At 45.7% G+C, this 14,955-nt stretch overlaps 1 protein-coding gene across 2 annotated transcripts in view; it reads left to right on the top strand.

Annotated features, from left to right (window-relative positions):
* Tmtc1 (transmembrane and tetratricopeptide repeat containing 1) overlaps positions 1 to 14,955 on the top strand; it is a 241,028-nt gene that overhangs the window by 162,923 nt on the left and 63,150 nt on the right. For both annotated transcript variants that reach the window (XM_023716051.1, XM_023716045.1), the window contains exon 6: positions 9,098 to 9,265. In XM_023716051.1, the coding sequence (XP_023571819.1) occupies positions 9,098 to 9,265 (168 nt within the window). The remainder of the gene's footprint in view (positions 1 to 9,097; positions 9,266 to 14,955) is intronic.

Genomic DNA, 14,955 nt, shown 5'->3' with positions numbered 1-14,955 from the left:
ATAAAAGGGAAAGCAATCAGCTATTTGCTTAGTACTTCGTGGCTTTTAGGGTCAGAGTTTTACCATCAAAAGAAATTGAAATAATGTTTTCTTCTAGTGATTAATGTCAGTTTTGTAGCTATCTTTTATGAACAAGGAGGAGAATTGGTGGAGGGCTGAAACCATTCTTTCATAGAAATTTTGTGCTCTTATTCTTCTCAAAGAAGCATATAATTTTATGGCTTCTTTGTATTTTATGAAAGTCACATTAGAAGACTTCAAAGGACTAAAATTTCTTAGAATCGATGAAGCAGAAATACTCAAAGCTCTCAAATAAAGTCATAGAAAGTAATTGAATATTCAGCCACCTGCCACATTAAGAATGATTTATTCACTTCAGTGCCAAAGAGCAAATTCCTAAGCTACTTGAAGAAAACTTGAATGGACAGAGCAAAGGAGTTCACAGGAAGAATTGAAGATGGAAATGATATTTGAGGTTGGATAATATTTGAGATTAGAAGTAGTACAAAAGTAATGGAGGACACTGAAGTTCAACATTTTGAATCTGAGGGAGAATAGGAAAATAGAAACTACCCCGTGCTCTTAGAGGAAAGTAGAAACTACCCCGTTTGCTCTGTGTAGCCCCAAAACACACAGTCACATTAGACAGAGAGGCTTAGAAAAGGGTGAGCTTTACTTACGTTGAAGTTTAAGAAGTATCTTCAAATCCTGTCATTTTGAAGTGGAAGGCTGCTGTTGGCGATGCTGCAGCGCCTGCCTCTCAGAAGGCAGCTACAGGAGAGCCCACCACCGTGACTGCACTCTCTCCACTTCCCCGTCCAGGCACACATCTGCTCGTCCAGAGTTGCCAGAGGAAAGTCACAATGACTAGAGAGCATAAAGTTAAGTCTGTGTAGTCTTACAAAATCATGGGATCAAACCTTTCCTAGATTCTCAGTGTGTGTCATGCTTTTAGATGGCCCGAGCTGCTCCTCTCCCACCCACTCCTGTTTTGTATAAATGTTAATAATTTCTGAAATCTCAGACTCTGAGGACTGAAATCCTATATGATCTCTAAGGGCCTCACAGCCCTGCACCTCAGCTGCTCTCTGGCTCAGAACAACTGTGTAAAAAGCCAGGCTGCCTCCCTGTAAGCCTTCTTATACAGTTGTTTCCTCAAATGCAATGGCAGGCCTGCCTGTGTCCAGCTGGACAGGTGCAGTAGGGATCTGCTCTGAGGGGCCTGGCAGGTCCAGGAAGTAGTCAGGCACAATCTGCGCTGTACTGAGATTGACTGGGTTCTGGGAAATAACAGGACAGCAGTGGCCTAGTCACTCAGCCCGGGTGTCAGGAGGACATGGATGCAGAGGTGACAGGAGCATAGCCAGAGCTCATCCTACAACAGCACAGGTGGCTGCTAGAGAGAAGAGCAGCCTGGGAAGTAGAGCCAGCTCACCATCTGCCAGCTGGTGGAAGCCAGGTGGAACTCGGTGCCCAAGCTGCAGGCTGACTCTAGGCAGGTGCTTGTGGCCAGGGTCACACTGCCCCACAGTGATAGTGATACTTTGTGTTTTGTCTGAGGCCATGACTGGTAAGAATGGAACAAGGCTGAGCCACAAGTGCCATGTGACTCCAATTCTGTGGGGCCAGGTCACAAGCACAATAGTAAGTCCTAGTGCCAGGCAGAGCCACATACTCAGGGTTGTGCTTTTAGGATTCATGCTTTGACATTCTCATAGGGCCAGCCAGGAAGCCCGGGTTTGTCACTGAGCTATTCATTGAAAAGCCAAGAGTATGGATTAATTGAAGTTTTCACAGTTACAAGGTCAAGCTTACCAACCTTCTGAGACTATATACATATAAGAAGACACAAGCGTTGGGTGAACCACTCAAGTCCATTCAGTTATTCTTTAGGATTGGCCATGAGGCCGTTTTTATATATTTCTGCCATAGTCAGCTTAAAACAGTCAGGTTCTTATGTCATAATGAGAGTGGGGGACTGATGTGGAAAAATGCTATGTCCTGTTGCCTTGGTGACTGGGGAAGAGAGAAGGAGCAAGCAAATTAATGATGTCATTGAAAGGAGTGTGGCAGAATCCAAAATTTGCATTGTGAAAAGAAGTGAGAAAATCTTTCTGCCTCCCGTAAGTATCCAGTGCTTTCAAATTTGGTGTCTCCCATGTTACTCACCATTCTTCAGAAGAAACTTGGGTCTATGGAGTCTTGGCATTCTCTGCCCTTGCTGTCTTCTTCCATCTCCAGCCCACAGCAGGAGACATCCCCGGCCTGCCGCCGTTAGAGCCCCCTGGTGGCTCATGAGCCCATCTGGGGCTCAAAAATCAGATACAATTCTACCCAAAGTGCTGTAGGAGAAGAACAGAAAGATTACTGTTGAGTGGGCTTGTCTCTGCCCTGCTGTGCCAGCTGGGACTGGCCCCCACAGCCTCTGACCTGAAGGCAGAGGAGGGTGTGAGATTCAAGCGTGCCTCACTCAGTGAAGACTGCTCTTGAGGGCGGCACTTGGGCAGGGTGGCTTGGTCAGCAAGGCGTCCCAGGCTGAGGGCTGCATGAAGCTCATGACCACAAAGGGAAGCAGAAGCGGCCTTCATGGATGGACCAGGTGAGCGAGATGTGAGGCCAGAGATTGTAGACAAGGATGGCACAACAGGAGAACAGAGTGGAGAGGGCGTCAGGGTGCAAGGGCTGAGGCTCCACTGGCCAGTGTCCTGCTTGATGGATTGTGCTCAGTTCAGGGCACAGGATGTGGATAGATTGGAACATAAACCAAGGCTTTAATTTTGTACAACTCAGTTATAAGACCAATGTTTATGTCTATTAAGTCTTAAGTGGTAAACAGCAAATGTCTTAGAAACCAAGATTTAATGGTACAATTTGAGAGTGTAATTAAGATCTAGATGAGATTAAATGGGATAATGTGTGTGGAGAATTTGTAAGTTATACTAGGTCATTTTGAGTTATTATTTCAGTCTACCCTATACAGTCAGAGTTAAAGAAAATCGAAGCATCATAGCTCTTCCCTTTCCTTCACCTTTTCTTCTCAGACCTCTGCATTTATTTGAGCGCTTATGCTCAAAAGTGAGGAATTCAAAAGGGAAGTCCAAAGTGAGTGGCCGGAGCTCAGCAGGCTGCCACCCTGCGACAACTAGAAGTCCTGAAGCACCGTGGTATATGGGTGTCTTGATTACTTTTCTCTCCTTGCTGAGACAAAATACCCAACACCCCAAATTAAGGAACAAAAGGTTTATTTAGCTCACAGTTTGTGGAAGTTTCTGTCTATTCCACTGGCTCCAAGACAGGGCAGCATGGTGAGGGGCAGCACGTCAAGGCCTGGGAAGACAACAAGAGCAAATGGGGAAGGGAGACAAGTCTCCTTTACTCCTGTGTGTTGTAAGCAGGTTACCCCCAGCTCGGGGCTGGTGTATGCAGCGCTCGGACCGCCTCAGTGTCCTCCTCTTGTACAGAAGGAGCATGTTTACAAAGTAAGGCCTCTGGCCCGCTGCGGAGCAGTTTAGTTAAACTTTTGAACTTTTCCAGTTGACACAGTGCATCCAACCATTACCAAGGTTGCAAAATGGGCCTCTGTCGGGGAAGAGAGGGGAAGAGAGGTGCTCCTGTTAGATGTCACCTGCAGCATGTAGGTATGGCAGGCTCTGCTGCTTGTGTGGCCTGTCTTCCTTGGAGACCTTTTGTGAGTGGGTGGGGATTTAGTCTCCTTTTATCTTAAGATCCACACTGGTGATTTCTTTCAAACATTGCTTTCTTACTCAAATTTTAGTGATACTGAAAAAAATCTTTATTTCGTTTTTAGAAGCCTTGGATATCTTTGGTTCCCTTTGGTGCAGGAGCTGTCATTTTGTATATGTTTGTTTTCTTTACATACTCAACAGAATATATGCTAGATTTTAAATTACACACACACACACACACACACACACACACACACACACACACACAGTGGAGAACTGGTGTACAGTGACTAGGGACAGGGCCCAGGCCTGTGCAGGTGCTGGTCTCAGAGCAGGGCAGGAGTGCAGCGGCTACAGACTGAACTCCGTCCACCTTTCTCTGGTGGTGAAGGTCCTGGGCTGCTGGGGTCGTGGTCTGTGAGGAAGAAAACAGCCGTTTTCGGGTCTACAGATGAGCGTGCTGCAGAAAGCTAGAGAAAGTGTTTTTGGCTTTTCTTTTAGAGGTAGCTTTAGACACTTGGCCTTGGGCAAGCGGAGCCACACGTGGAGAACTTAGTCCAGAGTATGTAAGCCAGGCAAGGCGGGAGTGAGCGCTATGCAAAGACAGTTCCCTGGTGATAAACAGCCATGGGCCCAGCCCAGCTCGGTTGACCCATATAAGCCTCCCTGTCTCCAAGTCAGTTTCTGACCCCTTCTTGGCCCTCTTTCACCACACTTGTGAGGCAGCCCTGGGAGCTGCGAGTCTCAGGAAACAGAAATGAGTGAGTTACCGTTCTATCCTTCGGTTGCTGGCCTGAACTTCCAAACACTACATATTTTATTTCTTCTCAACGTTGAGTGCTAAAGCTTCTTTACTGTGCATGAATTCATCAATGAAATAGTTGTTGTTGTTTCTGAGCCAGGGTCTCAATATGTAATTAGTTTCAAGCTGATTCGAATTCACCACCTAGCCCAGGCTTGTACCAGATTCATGGAAGTCACCCTGCCTCTGCCTCCTGAATGTTGGGACCACAAGTATGTGTCACCGTGCCGCATCACCAAAGAAATTACACTTTGCAATCTCTTCCCTGTCGTAGAGACACACATTGCACAGCATGGAGGGGAATGTGACGTGGGTGTCGCGTTGTCTGAGTAGCTGCCCGTGTCCATGGTACGGACTGCGCAGGGACTGAACTACACAATTATGTGTGTCTCACGTACTTTAGGCAGGATTTATGCCATAAGCACAATATGTGAATCAAACCTTGCTGAGGCAAGGAATAGCGTGCAAGTCATTTTGCAGTTTTCGGGGTGTTTTTGGTGAATGTTCTTAAAATGTTTATAATTGTCCTGTAGATTAGGTATTTGGGATCAGTCTGGACTTTTAAAAGCCAACTTTGCTTTAGGCATATTTATAGACCTACTTACAAACCATATTGATGTGTGGCTAACACATCTCTCCCGGAAGTGCGCTTGACCACAGACCACTGCACTTGAAAAACCCTGCGCCCTGAGCTTCACCTTCCGATGAGAGAACACCTTTGTAGACTTTTGTTCATTTATGCAAGACACAACTTTGTGGCAGTGTGGTAGGCAACATCAACCCCTTTTAGAGTGAATGAATAAGACTAACTCATCTTTGGCCACAGAAGCCACAAGTGCCAGTGGAACGGCAGTCTCTGGACTCTTCTGGATTCTCTGCTCTCTGTGAGTTCTTCTTTCTTCTCCACAGCCCTCCTGGGCATGGGGTGTCCATGGTCAATAGCACAAAGTGTCCCTCACCAGACTAAGCCAATCAAGCAGGACTCTGGCCTCATCACCCAAGCAAGCAGGAAAACCTCTCATTTGCATGATTTCCAGCTGTTGGAAGAAGGAGGGAGAGGAAATGTCTGCTTATGTGGAAATGTTGCCGTTTCTCAAGAGTACTTTGAAAAGCCATGCTAATGCTGAGCTGAGTCACTCACGTTGGGCCCTCCAGGTTATGGTTTTGTCCAGGATCTGTGGTGAGCTAGGCCACTGTGTGCCCTGGGCATGGGGTGTCCATGGTCAACAGCGCAGAGTCCCTCACCAGACTAATCCAAGCAAGCAGGACTCTGGCCTCATCACCCAAGCAAGCAGGAAAACCTCTCATTTGCATGATTTCCAGCTGTTGGTGATAGTCCTTGTCATGCCCCTAACAATGAGGATAACACCTGTCTCCTCCTACTGCTGAGAACTGCATGAAGGGGAGCCTGTCAGAATCACGACAGACTTCTCAACGTGAACCATCAAATCAAGAAGAGCTAGGAGTAAAGTATTTCAGGTCCTAAAAGGCAGATGTTGAGTGATGAAGTTTCTCAGTGGAGAAGCATCTTGAGCTCTGTGACATTTGTGTCAGGTTTTAAGGAATTTAAACCTGGCATACAGTACTCTCCAAAAAATTTGCAAACCTAAGTAGAGATTAATTTATATGGTCTAATATGCTTCGAAGCATATGTTAATGCAAGGACTTTTGAAAAAACCAAAAACCATACTGTTACTGGATGCAGTCACCGAGCAGAGGGAAAAGAATGGTGTTCTCGTCTATTTTACCAATAGTGGAAGTCCACAAACTAAGCTTGGCCTGGAACCCAAGTCTGGCCCACTGTCTCATTTTCTAAGAATAAACTGTGTTGGACCACAGACATGCTTGCTCAGTTCCCTTCCCTTGATGGCCGCCTTTCTATTGCAGAGACAGAACATAGCCCAGAAGGCATGAAAATGGCTTCCCTCTGCCCCTGAAGGTTGGAGTAGTTAAATCTACTGAAAAGAGCTGACAATAAGCAGATTCACAGGAGAAAAAGTGTACAAATCCACTGCACAGGAGCCACCTGAGGCCCGGCTGTCTGAGAGGGCAGATGGCTGAAGTTCAGATCTCTCTGTGAGGGGAGGGAAGTGAAGGCAGCTTCCTGGGAAAGCAGGGATCTCACGGGGGGATGAAAAGGCCCAATGTATAGCCAGCGGCCTCTCCCAGAGCTCTCTGTGCACTAGGTGTGGTGTTTGATGTTTAGTCTCTTCTCTGCAATATGAGTTTAATCTTCCTCAGTTAATGAAATGTTTGTAAGATTAAAAGCCATTGTTCCTCTCTTTGGTGGATCTGGTCTTTATGTAGATAAAAGGAGATCAGAAGAGCCCTTCCCTGCATTTCAGGAAAGAAGAGACAACTGAGTGACAGAGATGGGGAAGCTCAGAGACCTCGAGGCTGCCTCTTCAGTCCACATGTGAAAGCACTGTACTTTGGGATATCACTTTGTGATCCCCAGTACCTAAAGGCCTATCTGGCCCTTTACAGGAAAGCTTTGAGAACTTCTACATTATAGCGCAGTCTTCAGATTGGACTCATTACAGCTTCAAGGACAGTGAGCAAGTTAATTCTTCTAAATGTGAGTTTCCTCATGAATGAAATGCAGGGTGCTAAGGATTAAATATTTAAAATAGTAACATACATAAAGTTCTGTCCTTGCCACTGGTCCCACAGGTGCGGTAGGCAGGCTGTTATAAAATATAGTGCCTGGCATGCAAGAAGTACCCTGAACACTACAGGTATATAAATTATTTGTGTTACTATCTGTATTATTCTTGTCTTGTACCACTTTTTGGCCTCTGCTCTAGAACTGGTAGAATTCCCCTTTCCCATGGCTGTGTCACACGGCAGCTGTGATTCCTAGACTCCGAGTCTATCAGTGGAGCACATGGGAAGAAAGTAGGTGATCCTGTGGTAATGTATGAAAACATGGGGAGCAAGCTTTCCTGTCAGACTCTACACTAGGACGGTGTATGGACCATGGTCATTGGATGTGAAATTTGCATCTCTTTGCACTCCCTTAGGATGAAAACTACAGTGTTGCTCCTTGGTAATGTTCTTGATGTATGAAATATGTTAGTACATAGTGGGTGCTCATTAAATGTCTGGCGAATGAAGGATGGCACCTGGAAGACCTGTATCTGGCACCAGAAGCATCCTGCCTGTGATGGGCAGGGGTTGGCCTGGGGCAAGAGAGACAGGTGACCAGCAGGGGAGGTGGATTGGAGCAGCCTCTGTGGGGGGCAGAGGAATGCTGTTGGTGCCCAGGAATAGGATTGTAGGGACGCTCCAGCCTTTGAGACCGAATGTGGGAGTGGTGGAAGAGCTTTGGTGTATTTGGTGGGGGAGGTTACACTGGGACTTCATCGTGGCACAGCTTCTGTAAGGCTCTCTGGCATTGAATCCAGGCCTCAGGGTGAGGCGAGGGGACACGGGTCTCCTTAGTCAGACGCTCATCCACAGTAGTGAGTAGGATGAGGACTTACCTAGCCAACAGTGGCGCCCAGATACTTACAGAGCTGGTCCACCCAACAGAATGTGAGACTGAAACAGCTCTGCCTAACTGCCCGGGCTGCTGGTCAGAAGCTGAAAGGCTCTACTTTATTTTGTACTCTTCATACTGAGGCACACACACTTGGAAAGGAGATCCAACTGCAGAGGGATGCTCTTTCAAAGAAGATGTATTTAGAGATGAGAATATTTACTTGTCTCCTTTTACAAGGTTGGCTTGATTCGTTGGAGTGCAGTTCTTTGAGAGCCTGGCTTGTGCTCTGCCCTTTGTATCTGTAGGGTCTTCTAGAACACGACAAGAGAAAGAGCAAACAGATAGCTGAGCGAGCACATGGACTGTATCTATTTAGATCTTTGCATAGTATTAGTGTCTTATTAGTGTCTAGGGTTGCTTTATGCAAGCATGCTACATGCTTTAGATACTTTAATAATTAGACGTTAACATCATTTGAAAGTAGCAAATTTTGGCTAAAATAAACTCAGCAGTTCCGGGTACAAAATAAATTCATGTTCTTTTGCACCTGCTCAGGGGCCAAGACACCTCTCTATGGAGTGTCTTGTGGCTGGAGTGAGAGACCATCTTCCCCCAAGATAGAACTCTCAGGGATGTGGCACTGGTGCGTCTGGCGTAGTGCATGAGCTCTGAGCCTGTCACAGAGCCAGACTAAACACTGTCGGTACCGCTTGTCTGGAGCAAGCTCGGAGCTGGGTAGTGCAGGGGTTGCCTTCTGGGTGGCTTTTCCAAGCAGAAGGGCTTTTGCTGACCTGCATCAGAGACCTAGCCTGCAGCCTGTCCCTGGAAGTAGATCAGCACCCTTGGTGATCAGCATCCTGCCCAGATCCTGATAGTGAACCTCCGAGAATGCCGCCCACAGAGCTGTGAAGGACTCACTGTACCATCCAGATCTGGGCTCATGATCCCAAAAACCATATCCAGTGATATGAGCAAGTCTGAGCCGTAGAATCCATTTAGACCATGAGATGAGACTTTCTTTGCTCATGTAGCTTGGGGAAGCTTCGTTAGAAAGCTACATGGGACTGCAAGCTCAGAGTGTCCTCTGCACCTACAGTAATGCTGTCTCCTGCCCTGTTTTTGCAGCATGGGCTACTGCATCCTCTTTGTGCATGGACTGAGCAAGCTCGGTGCCTGGCTGAATCGCTGTGGAGCCACCACCCTGACCGCATGCATGGTGTTGCTGCTGCTGCTCTTCTCCTGGAAAACTGTGAAACAGAACGAAATCTGGCTGTCACGAGAGGCCCTGTTCAGGTATGAGCCAGCGGCTGAAGCGGTGTTCTTCCCATTTATCTCTTTCCTTACAAGTTCATTGCCAAAGAAAGGAGATAACATGGATCTGGAAGTGTTCATTAATCCAAAAATTACTTTTTATAGAGTTCTAAATGGAAGATATAACTTTATTTTTAGTTTTAACTTTAGATGTTGTAAATATATTATATAAAATTTAACATGGGCTCGTTATAAGTGAATTTATGGAAATAAGACCCATGGGAAAGCATTTCACCCTGTGAATTCAGATGGAAATAATCCTAGTGATGAGCTGAGCTATAAAATCAGCCATAAACAAAATGAAGCAGATGAGTGTGATTTCTCAGTTCAGCCAAGTGGGTGGGAAAGGTGAGTGTGGAGAAGGGAAGGGACGTGCGCATGTTTCTTTAGAACACTCCATGTGTTAAGTTGTGGTCTGTGATCTGAGTGTTCTGTTTTGAACAGTTATTCTGAGTCAGAAAACAAGAAACTTCTTCATGTCCTTATAAGTTTTTCTTGGTATACAAGCTGTTTCTTAATATAACAATATCAACTGGAACCTCAAGCCTGACTTAAAGGAAGAACCTCCTTTGGGACCATTGCTCACCCTGGTGGACCCAGGGCTGCTCTGCCCCATTCAAGTCATGTAGCGGTGACCTTCACTTGGCTCTCTAGGCATGGCCATACCTGCTGTCGTCTCCCCAGGGCCCCAGACTCTGTTCTCTTCTACTTCTGTCCTCGCTTGTGGCCTCACGGGGCAACTTGAACAGCCTGGGGTTTCCTCAGTTTCCCTGCTCAGCTGGCATCCAGCACTTACGCTTTGGGAGCAAATAACTGAAACAATTGGAACCACAGACAAAGAGGGGGAGCCACTGGAAGAAAGCAGGCAGGGCAAGCATGCAGGGCTGAGGGCCAGGTCAGGAGCCGAGCGCACAGCCCAGCAAGCAGCCCGTGGGCGGCCTGTGCCCGGCACACCCTGTCAGCTGGAGGAGCGGAAGCACATTCTGCATTCACACCAGAGTCCTCGGGAGTGCAAGTCTTCCGCTGAGCATAAGCTTGGTTCCTGGGAGGCCAGGTCCCCCAAAGAGGCCGCTGGCTTCCGTGGGAGGAGCTGGGGCTGGTAGAGTACCTCACGCTTCCGGCAGGACTGCATCGACTAAGGCACAGTGCTGGACGGTGGGCAGCAGGTGGACGTGTGCCTAAAGGAACTGACAAATGAGCAGGACAAAGATCTGCTGCACCCTTATTAATGTCGAATAATGTATCTTATTTTACTACTTGGCAATTTTTCTTAAAATTTAAAATATTATCTTGGCAAGCCCACGTAACTGTTTTACCTATTTAATATTACCATGTCAGCATGTTATCACGATGTTACAATATAGGATTGTTCTGCTTTGTCTTGGGTATAGCAGTGCTGGGTGCACAACAAAGAGCCCTGCGCTGCTAGGCAAGTGCTGAATCGCTGAACTACACTCAGCTACTCCGCTGCTTTTTTCACGTGCTGTGATTTGTGATCCATGGAGACCTGCGCAGTGCCTCTCAGGCCTCAGATTCTGTCCCACTTGAGCTGCAGTCCTTCACGTTCAGCGTACTTCCCATGGGATACAATGGACTCAACTCCCCACCCAAGGTTGTTCTGTAAACAGAGTTATTCAAGTTCAGCTTAGTTATGGAACTTCCTGTCTCTGTTGGCTTAATTTTTCTTTTATTTTCAATAGTCAGTGCTTTTACAAGGAGCTAAAATAGTTCTGTCCATGTTGAACCCCGCCCAGGTCAGGGTGCGCTCAGCAATTGTGTCTGCTGCTAATGATGCTTACTGCTTCAGCAGAGCAGATTGGCAGGCTGCAAAATCCTTTATTTCAAGAACAGTGTGTGAGGGTACAGACTGTCTACAGTGGTTTTCACGAGAAAAACTAAAGCAAAGTACACTGGCTGCACTCTGGAGGCTCCGTTCCCAAGGTGGAAGTGTGCGGGAAGCAAACCATTGATGAGTAAAACAGCCGTTCCACAAATGCTCTTGGAGCGCTTCAGGCTGAGAGAGGCCTCAGGCGTCACGTGGATTTCACACCATGGGCAACTCTAATCTTATTGTTATGTTTTAGTAAATTTTGCCTAAGATCTGACATAACTCTTAGACTTCTGAGGCCTTAAGATTATTCCTTTTCTTTGAAGGCCACATGTTTGTGTGGATTTGTTGTCAAACATTGTTGTTGACTTGTGTGGCAAAGTAGTGTTGTGTCCAAGAGAGAGGTCAGGGGTAGACTATCTGGTTCTGCTCTAACCATTAAATACTTGTGACCTTGGACATGCTACTTAAGCAGTGTACCTATTTTCTTCACTTAAAATATTAAAATAACATTGTTTATCTTCAGAGTAGAATGTAAAAATGAAATAGTGAAAGATATGTAATACAGGGCAAACACTGTGTAAGGTTCTTGCATGTAAGAGGAAAAACAGAGGTTATCCATAGCAGAGATTTTGGACTGTGTGGGAGTCAAGCACATGAGGGTGCAGTGTTTCAGATAAATCTTCGTTATACCTAGAGCACTGTAAGCGTGCAGACAGGTGACTGAGGCCCAGTGGAGTCCGGCAGAATGGTAGGTTTGAACTGAGTGTTCAAGGACGAGAAACACGTAGGCGAGCCCTAATGACCAACCCTAGGAGCTGGCTGGATCAAGAAGCAATCACAGCACTTCCAGAGTCAGCAGCACCCTGACAGAGGCCCTGCTTTGGTTGTCTCCTCTGTTCCCGATAATGAACTCATGCACCATTTCTGGGACACCCAGCCTGGCGGAGGCCTCTCTCACTATGTGGGCTGGCTTCTTTCCACAATGCTAAGATCAGTCTCTACAGAAAAGTTTAAGACAGGCCTTTGTGTTGGAGAAAATACGGATGGTGGCCGAGCTCCAGCAGCTAATCAGCTGAGGACTCATTTCACGTGAGAGATCGCAGTGTGCAGTGTGTTTCTAAGAGATACAAGCACAGTATTGTGCTGTTGGCTAGAGTCTTACATACAAAAGCACAAGAGCTTAGCGTGGTATCTCCTCAGAGGAGATAAGGTTTCCAAGCTGAAAGAGCTGTTAGGAGGAGCCAGAGTTTGAACCCAAATCTGGTGTAAAGACCAAAGGAAGATAAACTTGGTAACATCCTTTCCAAAATGTTTGTTTCTAACCCAAACCATGTTTAGTATGTATAAACACACACACACACACACACACACACACACACACACACACACATTCTCTCTCTCTCTCTCTCAGTCATAATTTTGGATAAAAGGGATATTTTCTTTGCATCTATTCTGTGTCTTGACCAGGGAAGGTGACTGAGTCCAGTATCCACCCTGAACTTCACATTTGTTTGGAGAAACACTATAGGAACAGCTGATTAGATTAACCTATCTTCAGACCACCTGCAAAGACAGACTAGCATACTTTCCTTCACCTCTGGCTCAGACTCTCTGGGTCCCATTCATGAATGGCTTTGGTGGCTGCTGGTAAAGAATCCATAGCCAGCTCATCTGGCCACTCAACCCAGTGGCCTTTGCTATCCTCTCCTCTGAGTTGGTGAGCCAGAGAGATCTGTACAGGCCAAAAAGTAAATACTTAGGCTTCTGGGTCTTTCAGTCTCACAGCTACTCCATTCAGCTACTGTATCCCTCTCTGCCACCGTGAACGTGTTGAGTTCTTTGTGACCCTCCAGGCTGTAGCTTGCTTGCCAGCAGTGTGCCTGTCATGAAAGAAAAATGTTCTTTGCTTTGCACACTTTTAATGGTACTAGTGTCCTAGGGTGCTGTTTTGTTGTTTTGGGAGGGAAAGGTTTTTTTTATTAATTTTATTGAGAAACAGCAGTGAGACAGTTTCAAAACCAATTAGTAGGATAGTTTCAATAGTTAATACATTGCATATTTTTATCTTCTTAGTGGTTATTCATAGTACAAGATGCTGACATGATATCCTGTCCAAACACTACTAGAACAAATCTTTCTATTCATTGAATTAAAAGAAAGTAGATGTATATCTATCCTAAGTATTTTGTATATACAGATACAAAATGGTCCTTCCTTTGTATCCCCCTTTTTGTTTAGTTTTGTTAGATATGGGTATTTATTGCCATTTAAATATTGTAGGTATGTGAATTCAGCAAAATAACCCAATATAGTCCAGTAGTCCATAATAGTAGTGGGTTATCCATAGGACTGGCAATGTCAGAAGTTGTTGACCTGAGCCTTTCGCAGCTCAGCATATTAATATGGCTTTACTTTTTATACCTTGTTTTTATACTTTTCTGCTGGATGGTTAAGACCAAGACAAAGCAAGACCTATATAACAAGAAATGTAGCTTTTGTGTCTGATAAGGTCGGTCAAATCCCTTCAGGATTTATCCTGAAACACTGTACCACAGGTTGTAGATCCTTTGTCAGTGTCAGCCATGTGGATGAGTCATAGCCATTGCTTGACCATTTTGCTCTCTGTGAAAGCCTGAGAGAATGTTTTCTCTCCATGTGACTCTCCTTAGGCACATTCTATGTCATCAATCACATTGCGCTGTGGCCCCATAATCTCCTTGATCAGAAAATTTGGAGCACACCTAAGTTACATGGCGTTACAGTGTAAGTTTTGCTATGTCCGGAGTCTTCACTGACCTTGAAATGCTAGGGCCAAAATGTTGGCTGTCCTTGCAGCCCTTTTTTCTCTCTAATTTTTGGTCTGCAAATTTAGTTTGTTAACCCTCCAGAAGAGAAGTTTATTATTACCCTACAACATATACAGTTGGCTTTAACCTCACTATCTGTCTGAATAGCAAACATCTTATGCACAACATGGAACAGGTATCTTCCGTGTAGTATTGATATGTTAAACTTTAAGTCTCTACAGAATATGGAGAAAAACATTAAAAAAATAAAAAATATTTTTAAAATATGAATAAAAAATTACATATTTTTGCACAGAAGTTTAGAAATCTAACCAGGGACATAGTTCAGTAGTCTAAGCATCTGCCTGGTAAGCACAAAGACCTGGGTTCAATTCTTGGTACTCCATGGTGTGCTGTGTTGGCTTAGCATCAGGTGTTGGCCAACTTCAGGAGTGATTCTGACCATCTCTTGGCCTTGGTTGGCATCTCCACTTCACTACTTACCAGATCCACTATTTAGAAAATGACTTTCATCTCTTGGAGCTTAAATCTCCTCATTGTTTATATGAAAGGTGCAGTAATGCCCCCTACATGGTGGGATATTCAGAGGACTAACCAGGGGGTGACCTTGGGACACAAGTGCTTGTCAGAGTGCTTAGTTTACTTATGAGTGATCTGTAAGTACCAATTGTCATATGTGCGCCACTGGGAGCCCAGAAGAGGACCACAGATTCTTCTCTCTTTGCTCTTCTGTTAATCATCTTTTTGTAATCCCCCTGCTTCTCTTTTTTTCTTTCTTCATGACAGGGTCTCTCTACACAGCTCTGACTCACAGTGAACCTCCTATCTCAGCCTCCCTAGCACTGGGATTACAGACGTGCACCACTGTGCCTGGTTTCAGTGGCACAGCACACCCAGGACAGGGCCAGCACGGCATGTGGTATGGGGATCGAACCCGGGTCACTGCGCTTGCCAGGCAGGCACTTAGATTGCTGAGCTATCTCCCCAGCCCCTCTACTGTTAATCTCTGGCTTTATGCACCCTATTGCTTTTTA

This window comes from Octodon degus, unplaced genomic scaffold, assembly GCF_000260255.1.
Source record: "Octodon degus isolate 3935 unplaced genomic scaffold, OctDeg1.0 scaffold00004, whole genome shotgun sequence".
In the NCBI taxonomy this organism is placed as follows: Eukaryota; Metazoa; Chordata; class Mammalia; order Rodentia; family Octodontidae; genus Octodon; species Octodon degus.
The sequence above is the reverse complement of the archived record's forward strand: the minus strand, read 5'-3'. Positions and strand labels throughout refer to the sequence as shown.